The sequence below is a fragment of the Mytilus trossulus genome, chromosome 2 (genome assembly GCF_036588685.1).
Source record: "Mytilus trossulus isolate FHL-02 chromosome 2, PNRI_Mtr1.1.1.hap1, whole genome shotgun sequence".
NCBI classification, from domain to species: Eukaryota; Metazoa; Mollusca; class Bivalvia; order Mytilida; family Mytilidae; genus Mytilus; species Mytilus trossulus.
Genome location: NC_086374.1, coordinates 25,372,767 through 25,400,695, shown reverse-complemented (window position 1 = coordinate 25,400,695; position 27,929 = coordinate 25,372,767). Strand labels below are relative to the sequence as shown.

The 27,929-nt window shown below is 32.2% G+C and overlaps 1 protein-coding gene across 1 annotated transcript; it reads right to left on the bottom strand.

Annotated features, from left to right (window-relative positions):
• Positions 1 to 90: 90 nt before the first annotated feature.
• LOC134705676 (uncharacterized) lies at positions 91 to 27,441 on the bottom strand. Its single transcript, XM_063564397.1, has 20 exons — positions 27,093 to 27,441; positions 25,005 to 25,151; positions 24,209 to 24,382; positions 22,451 to 22,534; positions 22,090 to 22,260; positions 21,555 to 21,657; positions 19,733 to 19,899; positions 18,853 to 19,044; positions 18,198 to 18,257; positions 17,178 to 17,453; positions 7,383 to 7,682; positions 6,541 to 6,687; positions 5,855 to 6,028; positions 5,228 to 5,311; positions 4,715 to 4,885; positions 3,926 to 4,028; positions 3,213 to 3,379; positions 1,912 to 2,103; positions 1,271 to 1,330; positions 91 to 375 (listed from the first exon to the last, which is right to left on the bottom strand). Exons 1-20 carry the CDS (start codon positions 27,372 to 27,374, stop codon positions 91 to 93), a joined length of 3,339 nt encoding a protein of 1,112 aa, XP_063420467.1. The 5' UTR covers positions 27,375 to 27,441.
• Positions 27,442 to 27,929: the final 488 nt, after the last annotated feature.

The following is a 27,929-nucleotide window of genomic DNA, read 5'->3' as shown; positions in this document are numbered from 1 at the left end:
ATAGATACCTAGCACAAGCATCATTATTAACAGACTATATTAAACATCAAGTATGCTTATATGGTTCAAAATAACAGAAAGAGAAAAAAATTAACATACAACTGGTGACTGTTTCCAGCTGCACGTGCTATGCAGTGTACTGTCGAGTACGTCTTGTTGGAATCTTCTTCTGACTGAGTCATCTGTCCAATCATAAGTTTCCACTAGATTAACCATTTCATCAAGAGAGCTTTGATCATCCCAAGAAAACGATAATAATGAAGAATGACCAGGAATGGTATCATAAATAAGAGACTGACTGGTCATATACAATGGAAACCGGGGATAATAGTATATAAACGAGAAACACATTTCGTTTTCAGTTGATAATCCTCCCTACAAAATCAAACCCAATGTGTATGAATGACATATTCGGCTCAAGACAAACATTATTTTCAAAAACTAAAAATATAACAAGACCAATATAAAAATTAAACAACTAACTTCTTGTAATTAACATGTAATGTGAAAACAATTAAGATTTTAAATTCAGTAAGTTCAGTAAGTTCTCATTTAAGAGTAAACCATGATACTAAATATTGCATTTGAGCGCTCTCTTTCCCTTTCTACTTTGTTTCTCACATCTCTGAAAACATTGCATGTACGTTTTTCAAAGGGACCTGCCAATTGCGTCAATCCTTGAGTTGCGTGCATAAGTGAAACAACAAACAGTATAAACATCGAAATTTGGCAGTAGCCTTATATTTGACTCAAGTGTGCTGGAAAATAGTTTTAACAAATTTTGAGTTGCTAGAACCCACTCCTTTTTTTCTTTTGATTTTTCTACTGCCTACATTAAAGACGCACCTGTTTCTAGTTGCTCCGATTGGTATAAATATTTCTCAACTATAAGGGTAATTATAACCCTGTGTTCTATATGAATTTTCTTGATACAGACCTCGGAAGAAAATGAATTTATTCAACAACAAAATTCGAGTACCTAGGATCAAGTGATCAACTGATATAGTTTGACAAACATAACATTGATCAAAAGCATAGCAGTTTACTTTGGAAATATTCTACAATCGTAGTTTCAATCTAAATGTTCGTCCAATGCCAATTACTTGTCAAGTTTTTGTTATTTTTTTGCATCTAGACAGTGACATCATGGTAGGCAGATTACTGTTATCATTTCGATCAAAAGTCAAATTCAGCTAAAAGTATCTTTTGTATACCAACAATTGGTCAGCGCACTACGGGCAATGTTTTATTATCAGAGGGCGATACTTACATATGTTATGTTTTTCCTCAAAGAAGAGTCGTATGTGCATTCTACTCTGATACTATCACCCTAAAGAATAGCGAAAAGGAGAAAAAATATAAAATCAGATTGTTCCAAAAAAAATTAATGCTTGGTTTAGCAGTCCTATTTGGCTTTTAAAAAAGTTGACAAGTACACACTGTATTAAATGCACTGAAGCACTTTATGCTATAGGATGCTTCTTTGTTTAAATTGGCCTGTGTATGTGAATAAAAGAGTTTACAGTAAAACGTACTCGCCTAAAATTGCGATTACTAATACGATGGAACTCTTGTAGAAGATTCATATAATCTATCTTATTTAAAAATTCAGTGTTTAATGTTTGAAATATAAAAAAAAATGCGATGTTTGTCTTCATTCGCCACATATTTCGATTTTCGAGAACTTTGGTTTGTTTGAATTCTAATTTCTCATTAACAACGGATCTGGTGCGTGAAATATTGGTACCGTTAATGTTATAAAGGGATGCAAAAATGAATGCTTCATCTCCGATTTTAATTGTTTCTTTACAAAAATTGATCAGGTCACTCTAAGAAAAAAACGAAACTAGTTCTTTGATATCGGAATCTTTCAACTAACATTTCAACTTCACTCTCTCAGCTTTAACATACCTTTTTCACTGGAACTTCTTTTCTGAAGAGCCTTGTTTCTTGGTAATCAAAGTCATAATGTTGATCTTCTGCAATAGGCTCCAGTTCGACATCATTTCTGAGATGCCTTGTTGTAATGCCTTTTCCTAAAAGATGGGCATGCTGCCATACTGCAAACAATTTTATTTCATCTATTGAAGCATCTGTTAGACCCTATAATTTTCGGCAACATAAAAAGCAATTAGGTTGCTTTAAATTTGGATTTATTTTTAATAGATCTGAACATATTTACAGAATGATAATAATCAACTTATATCTTATAACTGATTTAATGATATATTTAACTCCAGTAATTTGCAGTTATATGTAAATGGTAAATTTATTGAATGCACAAAAAGATTCTTTTATACAACTTGCATTTCTTTTTTATAATAGAGGAATCGACTCAAACGTTTGATCGGTGGAATTTTACGAGTTTACCACAAACGTGTTTTCATGGTGATTTGATACAGTGCTGGAATTGTTCAGTTGACAAAAAATTATAAATAATCAAAGACTTGCTTACCAATGTATTTTTATATTTTGTGACGGGTATTTAGAGCTTTATAGTTTAACCATTTTAGATTTACAAGGTAATACGAACGATACTAAGAAAAACATAAGTCGCAGATAAACCGAGTTAAAGTATGAATAAAAGTACAAATGAACAGAAATACAAAAGTCCACACAACACTCCACGTAAGATTAAATAGCAAAAACCCCACACAAATTAGTATTGATTAGTGGTACCTGTACTATTAGTCGCACCAGTCCGATAAAACGTATTACTATCAGATAAGTGTATGCAGGCGGTAAACTTCAGTATTTTGTTTCAAACAAACACTGACTAGATAAATTTTTTTTTGCTTTTTAAGATTTCTTTATTTCCATCAATTGCTAGTTTCAAACTCAATGTGAAGAAAAAGTATAATTTTCAATTCTGTGTCTTTATTTCGATCAATTGCTTGTTTCATTGTCTTCAACAAGTCCAAACTCAATGTGAAGAATAAGTATAATTTTTAATTCTGTTATATTAATAAATTATCAAACATTAACTGAGAACTTCACTTCTTCTTCGGGACGACATCAAAAGATCAATGTAGGATAAAATTGTTGTAAGGTGTGTTATCTAAAATCGATTTTACATATATCAATTTTGATCAATCAATTTTTCCCAAATTAAGTAAAGGAGGGGGTGGGGGCAGTGAATTTTTTTTTTATCCTACATTGAACAACCTTGATATTTGGCATAAGCTTTATAAATAACACAGTGAAACAAATACCTTTGATATACATTCCTTCGTGGCCTCTATTTGTACTTTGAATTCGTTATAGTGAGGTGGAATAATATGCTGACGATTTTCCCTCATTCCAACCGTCAATAATCCTGCATCGTACTGACGTAAGTGTGAAGTATATGTGAACCTCATACCAGAGCTGTCAACAATGTCTTAAAAAACGTAAAATTTGGTAAACAATCGAAATTATTACAAGTAAAACAGTTTGAATTATAAGTACAGATATGAGAGTATTTGCATTGCAATTACTGACAACTAGTTGAAAATAGAAGCTGGACATGTATGGCATAATTACTGAAATTATAAAAAAAATTTGCACAACGTTAAACACATAATGCTTTAAAGAAATAATTTGTTTTGAATACAATGCTTGTTATACAATCCAGCGTTTGTATTTCGTGTATCACATTATAAACTTATAAGGCTTAACATACAGTTTTGTACTCTAGATAGGCATCTACATATTACAAAGAGGTGGAAACACTTATTCCTCATTCATTAAAATTAAATGGTTTACAATGTTTTGTAATATATATGTATAATTTAATTGCATTATTTGATTCAGATTATAGTTGATAATAACAATAAAATAATCTTGTATTGAATACAAAGCACACAATCTCCACCAGGTCAGGTTATTCATGTCTTTAAATAAAAAAATAAATAAAGAAATATTCAACACATTATCTATAAGTTACCCGTAACAGCACCAGGATTATTATAATGTATTTCGATGATGTATGCATATTCATTTTCATTTTCACCAATTGGTAAGCCAACATTTGGAGGAAAATGAAAAGGCTGAAAAGAAACCAGTAGATTCATGTTAAATTTAACTGGTGCTCGGAAATGTTTGTTACACTTTCAAAAATAGTCAGTGCATAACACAAACAAAATGCTGTGAACATAACAATAACTTTTTTTATGTTCAGTATATTTTCACTTTTTTTTTCTTCGAATAAAACTTCGATCAAAGAAATGTTCATGATGTTATAGTTTGTATCCTCCGTATTATTTTCCGTGTAAAGTAAAGACATTCATAGTTTAAACAAATATCTTAATTTTACAAGTCATTATTGCAATTCCAACGAGTAATATTTGATGTCTTGTTTGATGAATTCTGGAATTCAAATAGGTATACGACAGATAGGGTTGACATAGAAGGAAAAACAATTCATAAATATGGTTTTGACAAATTTCTTTTTCAAATTGGGAGCATTATCGGTCGTTTTTAACTTTTTATTTTTCGTTCAATTATATTAGATGATGCTTGAATATTCTTTAATAATCTCTGTTGAAGTTATTTGATATTTGCTTAGATTTTAATCGACTTAGGCACTTGGCCTGTGTCAATTGTGTTTATGTTAAGGACCTTCCGAATACAAGTTGAAACATGAATGTAATTCATTTGTTTTTTTTATGTATGATATTTTATGTGATTATGATTGTTTTTTCAACAGTACTATTTTATTTTTTTTTTATCTTACACCACTGCCAACAGCCCAGCCTGCTACAACATTTCCACAAGGCATCATATCTAAAGGAACAGCGTAACATTCAAAGTTTCGTCCTATGTACTTTCGTGGATAGTTATGGCACTTGTAAACATTCATGTGGTGTACAAATGGTTCATGGTTTTTTTGTATTACAGCCTCAAACTGTTGATCAAAAACTAAATTGCTTGAAAATATCGCATTTTATATTTAATATGCAACTACTGGTTGCAGTATATCAAAACGTATACAGTTTCTTATCAGATAAAATTTCATTGTTAATCAAAAATCAAATTTTCCTTTAATATAAAATGCAAAATAATACCTTTCCCATATTTTGTCTAATCTTTTAATCAGATACTAATCAATTTAAAAGACATAAAATGATGATTAAATTAGAACAAAATTAGCCTTTCGATAAACAATATTTGAAAATGATATAATTAGAACCCCCCGAAACCCTAATTATTTTCCTGTCCTTTAACAAAGTTAATCGTTCGTACATACCTTTATAGTATGATGTTTAGTTGTAATATCCTCCAACGAATAAACTGTACATTGATATGTTGTACGTTTAGATGGAATATGAAACTGTTAGAACAAAAAATTACTATATGAATATAAATTGCCTACAAATATATAACTCTAGTAGCCATAAAGTCATGTTAGCAGTTAGGGAGATGTAAAGGGTTGCTTCAGTTCATTGCAACTTCTCGCGTGATACCATCAACAACTGTTTTGCTGATATTATTATCGTTAGTAATTACGGCAAGAGATCGTACAACCCTTTAAAGATTTTATACAAATTAATAAAGCGCGTGTAAATATGTTATATGGTGTAATGGTGTTTGATATATAGTGCATTTTTGTTCTCCAAAACACGTAATGTTTTAAATATAGCGAATGTAAATGAAAATCTCAGGAGTCATTCAATGAGTTATATACTAATACCTTTGTTAATGAGTATAGTCAAGAGTTGCATTCGCAAAATCGGACATAATTTGTAATCAATTTAACATAATATCATAAATAACATAATAGATTGTGATTTGTATATACGTTTCGACTATTTGTTTATCTGATCTCAATGAGTATGTCAATAGCAACCCAAAATAAGTTATACTTATTACTTACTTGATGATGGACCAGATCTTTGGTCTGACTATCATCGGGGAGTTTATACTGTTTTGATGTCGATAATAATAATACACTTTTAGCGCCTCTTCTTGTAGCACCGTGCCAAGGCATATGATTATCGTCGGTTGGGTCGTCAGGGTGATAAGAAAATATTATTCGCATTGTGTCATCCTTCAATAGTATAATGATAAATCAGGATTAAATTGATACATCTCATGGGAGTAAAAAATATATCTTGGGTATTGCTAAGCACCATATTTTTGTATTTCTTTTTTCTATAGAATATTTTGGAAACTTAAGGTCACATGGTTACTAGAGCCTGTACACAGGAAAAAAAGGGATAACAGTTTCATTGGCTTACTTCCAGTGATGGTTATTTTCTTACATGCAATGAAATGTTATGTGAGATTTGGTCTGTAGTACTGGACTGGATAAATCGTTACTCATGTCAAGTATTTCTTTAATTGAAACAAAGATAAATTCTACAAAACTTTTTTGAAAAGTGCAAATTTAACAAGGACTAATAAGGGAAATCAAAGGGGCTATTATACCTTAACACTTAAGGTTTGATACTCTTTTGTTTTAGAATTGAAAGAAAGTAACTAAAGGGGTAACATTATCTTTGGAGACTTTTGAAAATTGTTGAAGTGTAGGCACTAATTTTGGACAGACAAAATACTTACAACAATATTAGTATCATTCTCGTCACACGTACTCAATGGTCTTTCAAATTTTAGAACTGTTCCAAAATTATTCTCTTCCCCGTGGAGAAGTGTCCAATCCTGAGAAAGATCCTTTACTGGCTGTAAATGACCGACAGTGTGATAGTCCTACATAAAACAATCAACGTGTTAAAATATAACATTATGTATGTGAATGTAAAAGAATATATAGGGTAACATTCAGAAAACCCGTAGCAAATTCAACATTTTACAACTATACTGTATAAACGTTGAGTACGTTACATATCAAAACAAAAGGATACATTCATTGTTGTCGTTTATCACTGCTCACTGTGTATGATGTGGTTGCCTTTTAAAATTCGCAAGTTCATTATTTAATTGTTCATAATTTTACTTCATCATAATTTTTCAAATAACATATAGCAGTAGTTGTGTTTGAAATAAAAAATATACAATTTTCATTTATTGAAGTCCTGTTATTAACTATTTGTTTGTTTAAAGATTTGTTAAAGTTGTACAACGAACTATAGGGAAACGTTGCTTACTTGTATTTCAAATGCAATTTATCAAAATGATCACATTCGTATACGTCCCTTTAAAGGCAAGAACAGTGACAATTAACAATTATCGTAGAGTAACAAATAGATTGAAATTAAGGCCATTGTTCAATAATTTGACCTCGGAGTGCTAGCTTTATTTTGCCACTGCACAGTCTCGACCATCAATAGAAGAAAATCATTTGATTTGTTTCATAACTGTCCTACATTTGCAAATAAAATTTAGTTATTTGTTATGCTCCGTCCAAAATAACGTTTACAACGAATAGAAATGATAATACTTACCGAAAAATGGGGCACTCCATCTTTCACCCAGCCAACAACTACATCTGAAGGATACATTTTACCATTAGGAGAGAAACCAAAGCCAACATATCCTCTTGTTCTTACATGTACCTCGAACGTTATATGTGTTTGGTTAAACTTCCAATACACATGAAAGTTCCCGAGATGATCTAAAATTTCATGCAAAAGGAAATGTTCTAACGGAACCGGTGCTAATTGCTGAATGGCATTTGCAATAAAAATGCAATTTAGAAAAAGTAGCAAGTGAGAAGTGATCGTCATATCTCTAAGACAAGCAATGTTTCAATTGTGTACTTGCATACACAGACATATATATGCAAACACAGACACAGACATAAATAGATATTGATATGATAAATCAAGGACAAACTTCACAATACGTTTATTTAATGAACTTTCCTTATCTATGTTCATTTAAGGTAACACGATACCGAATGGCATATCTCCCGATTTCAAAACTTTTTTGCATACGCGTTCTTTGCACCGAGTTACATCGAAATATGTAATAAAAAATGGGGGTCACCATTTTTGTTTTCTTGGTATTTTCGTTGGAAAACGTCGATTTGGGCGACAAATTTACTTAGGTATATAGGGGAAATGTCTGTTTTTCGGCTAACCTTTTTAGATTTTCCAATGGATGGCTATGTTCTTATATACGGAGAACAACAAAAAACTAACATAATATTCAGAATTACAAACTGAATTCATACATGTATAGAAAATCATATGTCACCATCCTTGTTTTTGAGATAAATGGCTTCAAAATTGATTGATACCCTTAGAATTTGACCGAAAACGTGTGACGTTATTGAATACGGAATGTAACGTTATTCTCCTCAGACATATGAGAAATGGAAAAAAACAAAATGTGTCGGGATCTGAAGGGTGTTTATTTTATTTTCGTTTCCCCTGTCAGGTTTCCGTAAATTTCCTAGTGATAGGAGATTATACCGATATAATTTATTTCGTCCTGCACATAGAAATTTCACTAACATGCATGCATTTAACATTAATCTCGTCTGATTTTTACACCTAACGAGCATACTACATATTTTTGTAAAATTCGAGTTAAAATAATTTGAAAAGTTTTACGTGTGATTCATTTCAATTACTGAGTTTTTAACTCCATCCTTTATGACAATGGTGGTGTCATTGCTTCATCCATGCAGAAAAATAGTACTTTAAAAATTTGATTCAGTTAACAGTGATATAATTGCTCTGTTTTTGATTGTTGTTAACGTTCAGTGGCAAATAGTTCATGCATGATAAATAAAATAACAAAACTCAAAGAAAAATTCAAAACTTATATTCTTGACTTGCTACGTACATTTGTACGTTAGTATAGTGTACTTTGCGTGGTGTAAACGTGTGAGTTGCTTGCTCAGCATGTCGGACAAAAATTGCAAACTGTATGCAAAATTTCACTATTTGTGCAACAGTCTGTCATTTGTGGAAAATTATTTTATAAAACAAATCTTGAGATCATATATGCATTTTTTATTAGTAAAACAAACTGCGAAACATAACAACTCAAGCTTGAAATTCCACATGTAGGAGATGTTACCCGGAGTCTGTACTCTGCGGGCCATTATAATTTATCAAAATGCCTATGCAAGCAACCTGTCATGAACAAAAAAAATAAGAAAATACAGACGATATGCGCACCTTTAAAAAACAGGTACAAAAATTAAACCTGAAGCAAAAAGACTATCAAGTGTGGGAATGACGGTCGAATTTACACGGATGAAACAATATGATGTTGTGTGCTCTATATTAGTTTCAAGTGGCGATTTTGAATTGTAGGATTGATTGCTGGTATTTTTACGTCCAGTGGCAAATATTTTATGCATGTTCAAGACGCAGTTAACAATAAATAATACATCCCGCACAGCCAAATGGACGCCTCACTTTGGAAGCATTTTACTGCCGGTCGGAAGAAGACCAAGTGACCATATTTTATTTATCCCTATTCACCCTAGGCCTTAGGGAGTAAATTGTAGGATATCAAGAAAATATAAAACTTTTATGCGCAATAGACATTGTCAGAATTATAAAAGGTTTTTGCACTCGCTACAAAATAAGTGGAAAGCTCGGCGAGTCTCGCCTTCCATCTTGTTTCTAAAGCTCATGCTAATACATTTTATACTATAGTATTACAAAATTACATACATGTATATGAAATTTTTTTATATCATATATTTATGGATTTTTTTGTTTCCAGTTTTTGGAGAAAAAAATAATTTGTTTTTGACCCTGAGAAAAGTTTTCGTCTTGTCGCCAAAAAAATAGATTGTCTTTCGCGGAACAAAAGTTTGTCCAGAAAAAAATCTATAGCCCCCCCCCCCCGAAAATCAAATGGTTGCGCCCTAAGTATGTGGGCAATATTTCCCTCAGGGCCTAAAAAGGCAACTATGTTAATTCTCTTTCAGTCGTGTTGTCTCCGAACTTGTACATGTACATTATTTCCACCTCAAATCATACAACAAAAAACACACTACCACCAAATACCCATGCAAGCGTAGTTAACACGAAAATAAAATCTTAAGGATTTCAAGATCTTGCTATTTCAGTCTCTTTTTATCCGTTTGAATAATAATTAGTCAGTCGTTTGATTGTAAATTTGGAGAGAAAAATTTGTAACGAAACCAGTCTGACTATAGCCAGTCCCGACTATCAACTTGCATTTATATGCGCAAGTGGCAACTTGGGGATGGCTTTAGTCAGACTGTAACGGGACCTGCTTTTTCATTTTATTGTTGCCGAATCAAGTTCCCATGTATTTCTCAGCCTACGTCAACTTTTTCAGGCTTCATTCCGATGTTTCTGTCTATCCCGTGTAGACTTTGTCTATATGATTACAAATCTAGCACTTTATTTTCAAAATATTTCCGAAACTATATCGGATTTACTCTGTGCAGAACAATGAATTTCGAAGACTTTTTATACTGGAACATAGAGAAAGATATTCGGCAAAATAACCGAGTAAACCACTTTCTTAAAATTCCATACAAACAAACTATTGTGTATGAGTTGCAAAGTCTGCTTGTATTGTGCATTATCGCCTAATTCTATCCGTATTCTCATCCAGATAAATTTCCTTTTTCCATTTTGCCCGAGTTGTGTTTTTGACGACCATTTTAACACGAATTAAAAGATGTACCAACAATTCCCCGTGTTTTTTACACATCATCCTAAGTTTCTATAGATTAGATTTCTACTTTCAAAACAAAATTTCATGGGAATACGGCGTTCATCATTAAAAAGTATTTATTGCAAACATATACCAACAATAAAGACTTGTGATAAAACTTAGTCTATTATATGTAATTAAATCGGTCAGATGCTTAAATTTTAAAGAAACAGAATATTTAAAAGTAAAGTAATTCATTTTTAAAGATTAACAATGAGCAATAACAAAAAAAGTTATTAACATTTTCTTCATCGGTCAGGCCATAAGTCTGGGCAGAGGCGAAGTTGGTAAGGTCAAGTTTTCTAACTCTTTAATTAACACTTTTTAAATGATCCGATTCTTATATCTCTATATTTTATGTCAGAATCTTCCTTGACATCAAATTTGAAGTCGATCCTTCAAAGAAAAAAAAGTTATAAACAATTTACATCGGTCAGGACATTAGTCACGGGAAAGATGTAGATGGTCAGGTCAAGTTTTCTTTTTTTTCCCTTGTATTATTGTATTAAATGTTTTAATCTGCCATGGTATTGAGTTTGTCTATCCTGTTAATAATAAAACAAAATCGCTGGTTCATTGCTGTCAGGATATAAGATCATATAAGAAGTTTCAAAGTTAATTTGGTCAGGGCAAGTTTTCTAACTCTTATAAATATGTTTTTCATTTTTTCCTTTTATTTATTAAAATATAAGTTCTCATCTTGCTTGGTTCCAAATTTCAAGTTAATCCTTCCAATAATAAAAAAAAAAAGTATTTAGCATTTTCATTTCTGTCAGAACATTGTCAGGTTGTCAGGACATTCGTCAAACTCCGTACAGTAAATAATCGATTCCGTTCCGGAACTATTTTCCTTTACTCCATCAAGTATCCAGAAAAAGTTACTATAAAAATGTCACCTTAAAACCCAATAATTTTTGTTATAATTGTATCACTTTGTGATTGCAAAACCTGATGCATTGGCTTGAATATGTGAACGTTATTCGATAACGTCAGGAACGATAACTCGTGGCGTAACGTCATTCTGTATCGTGTTACCTTAAGCAACATATCCTGATCGTTTGGTTTATTAAATTTAAATATCTATCTGTGTAAAAAGTAAAATCACAAAAATACTGAACTCAGAGGAAAATCAATTTGGAAAGTCCATAATCACATGGCAAAATCAAAAAACAAAACGCATCAAAAACGAATGGACAAGAACTGTCATATTCCTGACTTGGTATAGGCATTTTCAAATGTAGAAAATTAAGAAATGATTCCTTCATGTCATGCTCTATGCTCATTTTAACATGGGTAGGCATTATATTTGTCGATATTTTACACTGAGCGTTAGCGAGGTGTAAAATGTGGTCAATTATAATGCCTACCCATGTTAAAATGAGCATAGAGCATGACATGAAGGAATTATTTCGATTCTAATATGACAAATACAATAGATTTATAGGTCGAAGCGTACGAAAATACCGTAAGAATGTTTGGCTTTTCCCGTGTCCTCCCCGAGGAGTCTGTATATTACATTTCATATTTGATAAGTTTAATAACTACGAGCAGGGCAAATATATGGTGTTTGATAAAAATATATAATAAAAGTTTATGTTAGCTGCTTAAATGTAAATATTTAAAAGAATAACGATGGAAACAACGTTAATATAACAGTAAGTCCGTACGCATGTGTCAAACATATTTTTTGTGCTCATTAGAACATGACTTTGTTAACAAAGCGTAATAAGGACGTCATATTAGAATGGTAGATTAAACCTGGTTCTATAGCGATAACCCTCTCACTTTAATAACAGTCTCATCAAATTCCGTTACATTTACATGATGCGTTAAATAAACAGTCACAATTAATAAAATAGTCAAAATATGGGTACATCAGTCATCATCGTATAACAATTTTAAAAGGAACAATTTAACAGGACACAAAAACATCTACTATCTACGAACACATGGATTGATTTGAGTGTTTGACGTCAGAAAAATTATATACGTCACATAAATTTGTCGTTCAATGTGCATACAAACAATTTTAAAATTTACATAGGCAATGTACGCATACAGGGTTAAAAAATCAAAAGTATGTAAGAATAAATTACAGAAATAGACCGAGATTCAAACTAGTCCAAAAGTTATACATAGAATTTATGAGAATCCAAAACTTTTTAAAAGGAACAATTTAACAGGACACAAAAACATCTACTATCTACGAACACATGGATTGATTTGAGTGTCTGACGTCAGAAAAATTATATACGTCACATAAATTTGTCGTTCAATGTGCATACAAACAATTTTAAAATTTACATAGGCAATGTACGCATACAGGGTTAAAAAATCAAAATTATGTAAGAATAAATTACAGAAATAGACCGAGATTCAAACTAGTCCAAAAGTTATACATAGAATTTATGAGAATCCAAAAATTGTTAATTCCACTACGCCATTGATTGATTTTGACGTTTGTGGTTCAACGTATATAGTAATTCACAATAGAAATATATCATAATGACATATTATAGACAAATATCATACTGACGGGATCTTTTAAAGTACAGAGCCACGTTATAAGCACAAAAGAAATACAAAGAGTCACATATACAAAACAAATCACAAAAAAAAAATGAAAGCCAATACAAACACATTGACGAGATGTATAAGTACCGAGCCACGTCAAACGGATATCACATAAAACCATTCAACAGTAAAAGTAATCTTAATAATAGAACAAAAACAAATAAAAGAACAATAAAACATGTTGTTAAGATGATACACAACATCAGTACGCAGAATCTATACATCAAGACCATCGTGTATTATTTGAGAAGTTGATACGGAATATTTATCAACAAGGTATTGGTACCTTCCGATGAACTTTTTTAGAAAAAGGACGAGACGTTCTTTGACATACCCCTGGTTCATCAACTTTCAACTCAGACACTGATGACGTTTTACAAAGTCTGAGTAGGAGCTGCAAGCTCTTGCATATCGAATAAGTTGGGAAATATATATCCCATATGCAGGTGAAGTTGGTATATTGCTACTAAGGTGGGGGAAATTTATAATTTCGAAATTAAAATCGTCTCGTTTGTCATAGATTCTGGTACTGAGATAACTGTGTAAGTCAAATTCGAGATATAAGTTTAAAAATGAGGCGGAGGAAGCCGTGTCTGTTATTTCTTTAATCTCGAGTTCTGGGGGATATATTAATGGAACCCAATCAGAAAAGTTCGGATTGTTTAAAAAAAGAACATCATCAACATATCTGAAAGTGAAATTAAATAATCTGGCTTCTTTGATCCTCTTGTTTTTGACAAGTGTCTGGAGGAACTCCAATTCATATGAAAATAAGAAGAGGTCGGCAAGAAGAGGCGCACAGTTTGTTCCCATAGGAATGCCGACAATTTGTTGGAAAAGTCTACCTCCAAACTCAACAAATATGTTGTCGATAAGAAACTTCAGCATACCGACTACTTGTCTTTCTGTGTAGCATGATAATAGCGTACATTCTAAAAGTATTGGAACATTGAGTACATCATTTTGAAAGTGTTTGACCACACGCAATTATCAAAGAAACCAGGATTATAATTTAGTACGCCAGACGCGCGTTTGGCTACATAAGACTCATCTGTGACACTCAAATAAAAATAGTTATAAAGCCGAACAAGTACAAAGTTGCAGAGCATTGAGGATCCAAAATTCCAAAAAGTTGTGCCAAATACGGCTAATGTCATCTATGCCTGGGATAAGAAATTCCCTAGTTTAAAAAAATTAAAGCTTTGTAAAATTGACCAAATAATTGATATGCATGTCAACACCGAAGTGCTGATGATACCCTTGGGGAAGAAACGTCCACCAGCAGTGGCATCGACCCAGTGGTGAAAATAGTTAACAAAGTTACCAGGATTAAAATGTAGAACGCCAGATGCGCGTTTCGTCTACATAAGACTCATCAGTGACGCTCATATCAAAATAGTTATAAATACTTTATGATCGATTATATTTGTTTTTATAGTGATTAAGATCATAATAGTTATCAAAGGTACCAGGCTTAAAATTAAAAACGCCAGATGCACGTTTCGTCGTCATAAGAATCATCACTGACGCTAATATCAAAATATTTAGAAATGCCTGGGATAAGAAAATTCTTTGTTTTTTTTTAAATATATCATACTTTTGCAAGCACTTAATTCATAAAAATGATCATATAATTGATATTCATGTCAACATCGAAGTGCTTACTACTGGGCTGTTGATACCCTCGGGATAACACTATGTTGACTCCTGTTACTTTTATTTTTGGCATGTTTACCTATTGTATCTGTTTGTTTTGTTCACGTTTCCTAGTCAATATTATTTAATTGCATGCGACTTTCATACAAGTGTGACGTCTAGCTAGCTATAAACAAGGTTAAATCTACATCAGAAATTGTCTGTACCAATTTAGGAATATGAGAGGTGTTATCTAATCGTTTGATTTGTACGGACTTTCAGTTTTTAATTTTCTTGGAGTTCGGAATTTTTGTTATTTACTTTTTTTCTTTCTAAATATCTGGATGATATGTTGTTCGCCCTATTATTTATTTTGAAATCAAGCTTATCCTCGAAATTTTTCCGAGAAAACAAATTGGAATTGTACATTATGTAAATTAAATCTACAACTTGATTAGTACCAATGATGACCATTGTCCGTCCAACATATCTGGTCATCTGTGTTTACACCGTTCGACACAATAAAGCACGGTTGTTAAATATTGATTGCATAGTAAGTTTATTGAGTATTTATTATTATCTTCACGTAACTTAAGCATTACACAATTTCAAATTCCAAATCCATAAGCCACCTGCTTTATCTAAATTTAAAACTCAAAATGAAAAGTAACAAAGAGTTTAAATTTCGCTCATTACTACCACATCGTTTTGATCCTTGCAAGTTAGTTTTGTGTCGTTCACTATTTATTAAATCTCAATACGATGACTTATTCTATCTAGTTTTACATTTATACCTTTATATATATTTTTTAGTTATCAATTCTGAATCTCAGGACCATAATTTCGACTTTTTAAACAAACAATAGATCAGAACAAATGTATCCTTGTCTTATGTCAGGTGAAATTTTAGAAGTTTCTGATATCCACCCATTGTGCATAACACGTGTTTTTAAATATGTGAACATTGTTTTAACATAGTTAATAAATAAATAAGTCATTAAATCCGAAAGACTACAAAGTAACAAAGAAAAATCTCATTTCAATGAATCAAATGCCTTTGTTTAGTCTACAAAATCTACGACCCCCTTAATATTGTATATGTATCTGCATAGTCTATAACATGTAAAGTTTTCTCATATTAAACCCAATGAATTCATAGTCAAGGTTCGTTACTGAATTAAAGCGTGGCAGTTATGTTATATCTGAAGATGGATACTGATTTTATTTTCTGTTTTTCGGAATACAATTCACAAATGGTTTGATACATTGAATAACTGTCAATCTCATTATCAGTTGCACACAATCAGGCTTTGAATTGTATTGTATTGCTTTAATAGTAAAACCTTTATTACACATAAACATTTTTAGTTTCAGTCATGTCGACAAGATTGCTCCTGTTTATGATAAGCAACTGCTGGATCTTCAAGTTTCAAATCTTCCTGGGTGCGCTGCAATAAAGAAAACGGAGTTGGTAATGTGTAAGAGCGTTTTTCAAATTTATGCGATTTAATAAATTTTCTGTTTAAAAAACTTTGAATTTTTCGAAAAACTAAGGATTTTCTTACCCCAGGAGTAGTTTACCTTAGCCGTATTTGGCACAACTTTTTGGAATTTTGGGTCCTCAATGCTCTTCAACTTTGTATTTATTTGGCTTTTTTAACTATTTTGATATGAGCGTCACTGATGAGTCTTATGTAGACGAAACGCGCGTCTGGCGTATAAAATTATAATCCTGGTACTTTTGATAACTATTAGGACCTTACAACGTATATTTAACGAGACAACACATGTTTTATTTTAAAGAACAACTCGATTTCCCCATATATTATCGGAACATTGTCAGAAATTGTTTCATCTCACGACCATTGTTGTAACAAATTTCCATTGGCTAAGCTGTTAAGTACAAAAAGTTTGCAATACAATTTAACGGTATCGTGTTATTTTGAAATTGTTTCACTCTCGAGTTATCATGGATGTATTAATTTCTTGACATCGTCATCATCATCATCATCATCAATTTCAAAGTTTGTAAAGTGATTGCTTTATTGATATAGTGAATTGAAGTATCTACATCGCTTTTATAAATTTATTAAATGGAATCACATGTGTTTTGAAGTTTATATTTAGTTCAAGCAAAAATAATTGTTGTGATATTCTCTATATATTGTCTGGTCATTCATTAATTGTTGTTTTTGTTTTCAGTTTCATTCAATTTTGTTAATGAACAAAACTCATGTAAGTATGAAACGAGAAACAAGTATGTATCATAAAAATCTTGTTTAATATTCAAATGATAATGTTATATGTGCAATTTTTGTTGTGAATAATTTCTTAATGTGTTAACAGGATATTGAAATTACATTAATTCAACATACATATGGGGGTTGTAACCAGTAGCAGCGACTGCGCATGGTACTATTGAGTACATCTTGTTGAAATTTACTTCTAACTGAGTCATCTGTCCAGTCATAAGATTTCACCAGATTGACCAAATCATCAAGAGAGCTTGGATTCTTCCACGTATACGATAGTAATGAAGTATTACGAGGAATTGTATCATAGAGTAAAGATTGGATTGTCATAAAAAGTGATGTTCGGGGATAGTAGTACACAAATGAGAAACACATCTCGTCTACTGTTGAATATCCTCCCTAAAATAATAAATCAAGTGTATTGAAGATATGTATTTTGTTTGCAATAGAGTGCTCTGAAATGTTGACTTTAACAAGATGGTTTAGCACATTCTACCATTAACCTTTGCAGATTCACATTAAAAAAAAATTACCGAAATGGCTTGGTTACATTCATTCAGAAAACACTTGAATAATCGATAAAAAAAACCCCTCAAATATGGGTTTCCAAATACAATATATAGATTTACCTTTTAAGAGAAGTCGGTATCTATCATATACATGTATTTATAATAGGACGAGCATTTCATGTGTCAATGTCGCTTAAATGTGTTGCAGTAAGATCAGTGCAAATGTCCATGTCACCAAAATATGTTACAGTAAGTTGTTTTGATAATGACGTAATGCATATTCGATGATTTTTTTTTTTATTATTATACAGATTTGTTTGTGTTTTTTTAAGCACTAGAGATCATCCGATTCCCATCCAACCCCAACAAACCCCAAGTTTTCGCTTTATATATCGTTGCTTACTTTTAAGTGAAACGTATACTGTTTTGTAAAATTTTTAAATCTTGTCGTTTTATATTTGTTTTTTGCAATGATATTGATTTATATTGAACGTATCGTGATTTACGGGGCAATGCGTAGCTTGTTTTTAAAAACATTCCAACCAAAGTTTGTCTTGAACTTAAACAATAAGTAACTATAATTGAAAGTAGCAGTGTAACAACTGCAATCATTATCTGATAAGGCTATACTTACATATGTTATGTTTTTCCTCAAAGTTGAATCATATGTGCATTCTACTCTGATACTATCCCCCTAAAAGCAAACCCTAGAGGATATCAATATAATAGAGAGAAAAAAAAAACGGAAAAAAAAACAACAATAACGTTTAAATACTTAAAACGTTTGAGTGATTTGACTTCATACGGATAAAATTTAGTACAATTTCTATTCCGAAAATTCAGATGAAAAAATTATTTATTTATGTTACATTTAAAATTTCGTATCATCAGCCTCTCTCTTAGACATTTATGTTCATTGGTATCATTAGACTTATCATAAATACCAGGATTGAAATCGTGTACCTACACGAGCGTTTCGTCTACAAATCATTCAACAGTTACACTTGAACCCTTGCAGATTTCGTAAAAGAGCAAGCTTATGCCGCTACAAGGCAGCACTCGCACCCGCAAAGCGGAAAGGAATTTATAAAAGTTGTAATAACTTGTTTCCCAAACGACTATAAATAAATATGTTTCAACTGAATACAGCTAAGGTAATTTATTCCTGGGATACAAAATCTGTAAACAATGGTTGCCTCTATTCACGCTTTGTTTCTACATAGCATAAAAAAGTAACACAATGCTGTTTGAACTTTGATTATTTTGATGTGAAAATCGTTTACATATACCTTTCTCATAGGAATTTCCTTTCTGAAGAGCCTTGTTTCTTGGTAGTCAAAGTCATAATGTTCATCTTCTGCTATAGGTTCCAGTTCAACATCGTTTCTGAGATGTCTAGTTGTTATACCCCTCGCTAGTAAATGGGCATGCTGCCATACTGCAAACAATTTTATTTCGTCTAGGGAAGCATCAGTTAGTGCCTGTGTATTTTTTTTTTAATAAAGTGAGAAGAGGTGAAAAAATACTGTTTATGCTTATGCTTATTGAATTGAAGTTACAAATGTACTTTGGTTGTAAAATGGTTTTATATTTGCTCGATGTTGATTTAACTCATATATTGATAGAAAAAATGTTTGATGCATGTTCACTCATATCCAAACGCGACTCACATGTTATGGTGGTATCTGTTCCCAAAACTTCAGATGTTGAAATTATTAGTAACCTAAAATATATGGGACGATAACTCTGATTTATTGGTAATTCAAAAATGTTTTTGTTTTGTTTTGTTTTGTGCAATCTAACTATGTTTTAATATGGCAACTTGTACTTGAATTATCGAAAATAAAATACAAATCACAATGTGTAGTTACAATTGTAGTGTACGCTTGATTTTCTACATGTAGGTTATTTAAATTATTTAATTATTTCAAATCCGTCACATTTATGACCTGCATCGTCATAACTTATGTGTTGGTTGTAATTAAGCTTATCATGGATACCAGGATTGGATTTTTTTATTTACGCCAGACGCGCATTTCGTCTAATAAAAAATTATTAGTGACGCTCTAATGATAAAACGTTAAAAAAAATAATTTTAAAATAAGAAGTTGAATAGCATAGTGTAATTTGCTTTCAGCGGGCGATAACATATAATACATGAACACATACCTTAGATATGCATTCCTTCGAGCACACGGACTGTATTTTGAAGTCGCTATAATGTGGGGGAATAATCTGCTGCTTATTTTCGTACATCCCAACTGTCAATATTCCTGCATCGTGTTGACGCAAATGTGACGTGTATGTAAATTTCATTCCAGAGCTGTCCACAAGTCCTTTAAAAACATGATGTCAAAATATTGGAAATGAATACATTTTTATGGACTTCAGTCAACATAAGTTATTTTTCAGGAATACCATAATTAAAGATTAGGATTGTATGACGTATTGCGAATTGTTATAAGTTTGGGAACTTGCTGCTTACACATCTACATAGGTGAAAAATGTAAGACGATATAAATGAGATATCATATGCATAGGCCGAAAGACAGAAAACACCAGACAAAAAGGTAAACGATTACAAAAATATAAAGATGGTTCAACTTCAAAACATCTAATATCATTGATTAACTTAAGTTTCTTAAAGTTTAGGCAATTTTTGGTCTACTAGTGGTACATATCGTGCTGTTTCTGGCATTTAAAACAAAAGTACCTGATAGCATGTGTCGCTCACCTAAATCTACTGTGGTTTTGGAAATCAATGTTTGAGTCCTAATTATAAGTATTAGATACCCTTATAATGATTGAGGCCAAATTTTGATTATAATTTAATCCAGTAGTTAAATTAAAAGCAGGCGATTTTAAATTTTACAAATATTGTCAAGAAATAACAGAAAATAACTTTACAGATCTTTAAAGGACAATAACTCCAATAAGATTCCATTTGACCATTTTGTAAACCAGACTTTGAACTTTACAATTACCAATTCAGCGCAGCAACTTAACAACGGGTTGTCCGACTTGTCTGTAAATTTAATGGGCAAATATCTAAACTTGATAAACATATTTACACCAAGTCAGACTTGCCCTTAATGCTTTAGTTTCAGAGATATAAGCCAAACAAAACTACATTTTACACCCTTTGTTCTATCTTTAGCCATGTCGGCCATGTTGATTCGAATGCAGTGTCATTGGACTCATTTTTAAAACTAGATATAACCCAATGATGACATGGCCAAGTTCGGTACAATTTGTCTCAGTAGTTTCAGAGGAGAAGATTTTTTGTAAAAGTTAACGATGACGGACAAGTAATGGGAAAAAGCTCACTTGCAGGTGAGCTATAGAGGTGCCAAGTCGCATTTATGTATAGTTATAAACAAGGATAGGAGGCAGGGATTGTGAATTCTGCAAGTGGAACAGTTATTTGGGCCTGCAAAAGTGTCTTTCGAAGAAACTTGTAACCTTCTCTAAAGGAAATCGTGTTAGGAATGTCTAAAATAGCGTATTCAAATCATCGTATTAGACAGTTGGTTTCCCCGTTTGAATGGTTTTACACTAGTAATTTTGGGGTCCTTTATAGTTTATTGTTCGGTGTGAGCCAAGGCTCCGTGTTGAAGGCCGTACATTGATATATAATGGTTTACTGTTTTTAAATTGTTATTTGGATGGAGAGTTGTCTCATTGGCACTCACACTACATCTTCCTCTATCTAAGGTCATCAGCATGATATCTACAAGTTTAGGTATGAGTCAGACTGAACAAAATCTATATGTTTTAAGTTAATTGGGAGAGTTGGTGTGTTCGAACATTGTAGGCTTGTCCTTAACTGAAAAGACGATAACTGTCGAAATACGCCTCTAGTGTGGTTACATTTGTACCTTTAATTCTACTGTTTGTCTTAAAAGCTTTAACGAATAAAGCCCTTGGTGTTCCACCTGCCATGATATTCACGGTGCGTTATTATATATTCAACATATTATCTATAACTTACCCGTAACAGCCCCAGGATTGTTGTAATGTATTTCAATTATGTATGCATATTCATTTTCATTTTCACCAAGTGGTAAGCCGACATTTGGTGGGAAATTAAAGGGCTGAAATAACAACGGGAAACATTAATTAAATATCTAAATTCGAAAGATTTGCGCACGATAAAAGTGTGATATGAACAACGTATAAAATGCATTATGTGTTATATATTTTCAGAAAATATTAGAACCAATTAATACGGTACTAGCATGAAAATATGGAAAGTGTTTAATAATAAAATTACAGAATCATTTTGAATTAGTGAAATACATCTTCCTCAAACAAAGCTTTGATTCATGTGGAGCAGGATCTGCTTACACAAACAAACTCGCACGACAAATATGTAGAAACATAGAAGGAGACGAATCATGTCAACGCATCTGATCTCATTATGTGTGTACAGAATCGGCTCAAATTACACCAAGTTATTATGTGCTTTTTTTTAATATACTTGGTTATTTTTGTTTGAAACAGTTTATATTTGATAATTAACTTACACCACTACCAACGGCCCAACCCGCTACAACATGTCCACAAGGCATCATATCTAATGGACTAGTGTAACATTCAAAATTTGTCCCAATATACTTTCGTGGATAATTATGACACTTGTAAACATTCATGTGATGTACAAATGGTTCATGGTCTTTCTGTATTACTGCCTCAAACTGTTAAAAAAAATGTAAATGAATGATTATCAAGAAATATCAGCAATAATTTAAAATGCATAAGTTTCCGAACAGAGCGGCAATTTAATGACTCAAAGTAAACGATGCGCCAAATGTTCAAAAAAATTTCAATAAGTTTTGGTAAATAATTAAAATTCATGCTTTCACAAAGCTACTCGCTCTTGCCTACCTTTATCATATGATGTTTGGTGGTAATGTCATCCAACGAATAGACTCTGCATTGATAGGTTGTGCGCTTAGTTGGGACATTAAACTGTAAAAAAAAATATAGTTATTAAATATGGATTAATTGTCATCATACAGTTTGAATGAAACTTCCGGTAATTAACTATGACTATTTCGAGACAAACTACCTAAGCAATATTTTTCATAAAAAAAAGACTGATACGGTATATACGATTGATTATTCTGGTCATTTATAATTGTAGATGCTACTGGGTTAAGGATCTATGAGATTAGTGGCGAACAATAAATGAAGACAGATGGACATATTCAATATAGACCAGACATTATTTCATAAAGTCTACGACTGGAGGTTTTATTTGATATAGAATAAAACATAATGAGTTTGTTAAAAACACTGGGTAGGTAACACTGTTAGTGGAGGTTTCATCCCTGAGGGTATCACCAGACCAGCAGTCAACACTCGACATGAATTATTATTCAACGGTTAGAAGTTATCGAAATACTATGCATTCTCTACTCCAAAAATATACTACCTTAGATGTGTTTTTGCAAAACCTTTCGGAATTTTGATTGCTTAATGTTCTTCGTACTTATATTGGCCTTTTTCACTTTTTTTATTAGAGTGTCATTAGTGAGTCTTTCGTAGACGAAACGCGCGTCCAGCGAACATAATTTCTATCCTTCTATCCATGATGAGTTTGTTCATAGTAGATCATAATTTTGAATTATACATGCCCCCAACTCATTTTGTCGTTTTTTCTCTTTCCTCAAAATACACATCGTATTTCCTTGTATATACATATTCAACTTTAAATCACTTTTACCTCTAGCTCAAGTTTTACATAATACCCTTTGTATAGTTGTGCTTGGTTTTTTCTTTCCTGAACATATTTTAACTACCATTTATTTAAAGATTGACTTGGTGGAACTTATAACTATATATCTTTTTTATTTGATGATGGACAAGAAGGACTCTTGTCTTGATATCATCAGTTTAATGATGATTGTAACTACTACGTTTTAAGAGTGAACAAGCCTATAACTTACGTCTTTAAGTATATATTACTACTACAGTGTTTATATAAATATGAACCATGCCCACCGTCAATACAGTCAAATTATAAGCTTGTAGTAACCACTTCTAGTTTGAAGATATGCAAAACTAAATATTATTGTTATTTACAAATGCACGTTCACGGTACCACAATCTGACGATACCTATAGTTTGCACAAAATCACTTTTTCTAAATCAAATTCATTAATGGATTGATTTTAAGTGATTACTGTTGGTTTTTTTAAATACATGATTTTGTAACAGTTGTTATTGGCTTTGAACTAGCTGTCAGAAACTGCGAGAACTCTCAGATCTGTAATGTGTGGCTTTTGTGTATTTGTTCTGGTTTTTTTTTTGGTTAATTTTGGTTTATTTTGATCTGACGAGTTCGGCCCTTTTTAACTGATTTTTATAGTGTGTTCTTTATATGTGTTTAGGGTTCACCAATGTACCAGGTATGTTATTTTTCTTGTTTGAATAGTATTCCATTTGACATTTAGGGGTCTTCAAATCTTACTATGCGTAATGTGTTTTACTCCTTGGTGAAGGTCATACGGCGACCTATACTTGTTAAATTGTACGCCAGTTGATCTCTGGTGGAGAGTTGCATCATTGATAGACTGTTATGCTTGTATCTGGTCTGAAATATATCATTAGTTAATATTGGCGCTTAAAACTATTACTTACTTGATGATGGACCAGATCTTTAGTCTGACTATCATTCGGAAGTTTATACTGTTTCGATGTTGATAATAACATCATGCTTTTAGCGCCTCTTCTTGTAGCACCGTGCCAGGGCATATGATTATCGTTGGTTGGATCATCAGGATGATAAGAAAATATTATTCGCATAGTGGCATCCTATAGTAAAATAATCGACAACAAGCATAATACAAACAGGCTGATATCCGGAAGAAATAAAACAAAATAAATGACACTATTCATCGAAGTAGGCGTGTTTGAATAACATTTTTTTTTAAGAAAAAGGACTTGACAAAAGACTGTATACATGGATCTTAAAAATGCATAGCTTAAAAAAAATAGTGTGATATAATACGTCTTCAACCTCTGAAAATATTAAGTCTGCCCTCCAACAAAATATTAAAAAAAAGATATATTTCAATTAAGGAATCAATTTCTTTTTTTGAATTTGAAAGAACAAATATGATAATTTCATACGTAAAAAAATAAGGACTATACCGGTATCTCTCATGAATAGTTCTGATTCCTTGGTCGACTTTGACTATACTCGAGGTCTTTAAATTCTGCTCTGCAAAGTTTGTATTATGTTTATGATTTTCTGACAGGTAGGGCTGACTTTAATGAAGAGTCATTAATTGCCTAATGCAAATCTGGTACAGTAGTAAGGCGGAGGAACATGTTTTAATTCAACTTTTACAATGAAGAAAAATTGAAATCTAAAATTTCATTGGTGGTGAACATTTGAACACATGTAATTTTGTTAGATAGACAAATTACTTACAACGATATCCGTGTCATTATTGTCACATGTGGTCAAAGGTCTTTCAAATTTAAGCACTGTTCCAAAATTATTCTCTTCCCCATGCAAAAGTGTCCAATCCTGAGAAGTATCATTAACTGGTTGGACGTGACCGACAGTGTGCATATCCTGTTTATACATATAAATAAGTTAAAATGAATTGTGTTTTTGGGGTGGTTTTTTTTGCATAATTAACAGTAACATTTCAAGTTATTGTTGTCTGCATTTTGCTTGCTTTGCCATTATTTACGTATTCCTTCTGTTTTTATATCAATCTCGGCCTTTGTATACTTAATGTGATTCGACAATGTTTTGGTAATACAATGGACATTTCCTGATTTGTGTTAGTAAGTAAAACGTCCTGTAGGGCAATGAAAGTAGAATTTGAAGGAAGCCTTGATAGTTTCAGATGTGACTTGATGATTAATCTAGGTTGGGTATCTTCAAAGAGTATGTGTACCGGATATAAACAAATATAGGTGATCTCTTTATAAATCTGCCATACAGCATTCTTTATTTTAAACATATTTATTTATAATGGATTGTTAAACAAGTTTTTTCAACTTATATTAATCCCTTTCACCTGCGGGTGTGAGTGTTGCCTAGTAGCGGCATTAGCCTGCTCTTTTTCGAAATCTACAAGGGTGTACTTAACGTACAAGAGATATGGCTCTCTCTTAACACGGGTCAGTCATTTATCGCCCCCTTCCGACGGACTATCATCGTTTCCTCAAGACCATACTCCCAAATGGTGTCAAGGGAGAGGTGAAAATTCAGCCCCTGAAATTCTTTATATTGATGATGGTACATAATATAAACTCATCATAGATACCAGGACTAAATTTTATGTATACACCAGACGCGCGTTTCGTCTGCAAAAGACTCATCCGTGACGCTCGAATCCAAAAAAATTAAAAAACGCCAAATAAATTACGAAGTTGAAGAGCATTCAGATCCATAATTCCTAAAAGTGTTGCCAAAATACGGCTAAGGTAATCTATGTCTGAGGTAGAAAAGCTGTAGTATTTCAAAAAATTCAAAATTTTGTAAACAGTCAATTTATAAATATAACAATATCAATGATAATTCATGCCAGCACAAAAAGTGCTGACTGCTGGGCTTGTGATACCCTCGGGGAAATAAATCTCCACCAGCAGTGGCATCGACCCAGTGGTTGTAAAATAAACTCATCATAGATACCAGGACTTAATATATATACGCCAGACGCGCGTTTTGTCTACCAAAGACTCACCAGTGACGCTCGCATCCAAAAAAGTTTTAAAAAGTTGAAGAGCATAGATCCAAAATACCTAAAAGTTTTGCCAAATACAGCTAAGGTAATCTATGCCTGAGGTAGAAAAGCCGTAGTATTTAAAAAAAATCTAAATTTTTGTAAACAGTTAATTTATAAATATAACAATATCAATGATAACTCATGTCAGCACAAAAAAATTAAAATCTAAAATAGACTCATCATAGATACCAGGACTAAATTTTATATAGACGCTAGACGCGCGTTTTGTCTACCAAAGACTCACCAGTGACGCTCGAATCCAAAAAAGTTTTTTTTAGAAACGCTTAATAAAGTACGGAAGTTGAAGAGCATAATATATTGACAGTATACTATTCCGAGATTGTTTAAAGGCATTATCTCAATTTCTGATACCGGAGACTTTTCGGTTTTTTTTTTTGTTGTTTAATAATTAGCATTTCATAGCAAATGTCATGTCTCTCCCAATTTAAAGAAAAACAAAGAGGGAATTGTTGATTTCATGCCACATTCATTGCGTAATCTGTTTTATTTATTGTTATGTGTTACAACTTTTTTGGAGAGTAATTTTGCATTTCTATTTATTAAGCCATTTCTATTAAAACCAAAATATAAATGACCTTGATAACAATTGTAAATGCTTTATTATCGTTTTGTGCTTTTTAAACGGCAGTTGTGTTGGTTTTCGAAATATATGGCGTTATTAGTCTGAAGTAATTGTATAAGTTCCAGGATCATAACATATAATGTAAAATGTTTCATTCGAAGTACTAAATATACTAGATTTTGAAAATACTTACAGACAAATGTGGAACTCCATCTTTCACCCAACCTACAACTACATCGGAAGGATACATTTTACCATTAGGAGAAATTCCAAATCCAACATAGCCTCTGGTTTTCACGTGTACTTCGAATGTTATGTGTGTTTTGTTAAACTTCCAATAGACATGGTAGTTCCCGAGATAGTCTAAAGTTTCATGCAACAGAAAATGCTCAGTCGGAATTGGAGTGAGATGGGAAAAAGCTTTCGTTGTCCAGAGAAAAACCAGAAAAAGAAACAATTGTCTAATGATCTTCATATTATTAAGAGTCACAAAGTATAATCCTGACTATTGTACATATATACTACGATACGAAGTACTGATAAGAGGTCTCAAGGCATGCATATTTCACAATACATAAAATTATAAATCTAGGGCATATTTCACAATGTTTATATGACATTTCTTCATAGCATACCTTCACTACATTCGTCTGTTCAGTACTTTTGGTGCTCTGACTGGTATTTGTATTTGACCTCAATGGGTTCTTTAGACAAAATGTCCATTGCTATACTGTTATAATTGTGTAAAGTATATTGACCTCACTGTTGACATCAAGCATACCTCGTGACAAAGGATGTATACCTTATTTAAGTAGCACTAGGTCTGCTGATACTGGTTGACGATAAGCCCTCGAGGTTGATATCCGTCCAGAGGCAAATGCGTCGGTACTGGTGTTACAGGGTATTATAATTTCATTACTTTACGTGACCGTCAGCTTCAGTTGATCATAGATAAATTTCAATATTCTTTTTGTTTTATCGTGTATATATATTATATAGTCATTTTATAAAATTTACTGTTTGCAAAAGT

What these genes read in the sequence shown, in the direction of transcription:
- LOC134705676 (XM_063564397.1), bottom strand. Translation starts at nt 27,374, where the DNA reads ATGAAGATCATTAGACAATTGTTTCTTTTTCTGGTTTTTCTCTGGACA. An exon ending in CCAAACATCATATGATAAAG is followed by an intron (nt 22,261 to 22,450) that starts GTAGGCAAGAGC and finishes TTTTTTTAACAG; the next exon opens with TTTGAGGCAGTAATACAGAA. An exon ending in AGGAAATTCCTATGAGAAAG is followed by an intron (nt 18,258 to 18,852) that starts GTATATGTAAAC and finishes GTTTGCTTTTAG; the next exon opens with GGGGATAGTATCAGAGTAGA.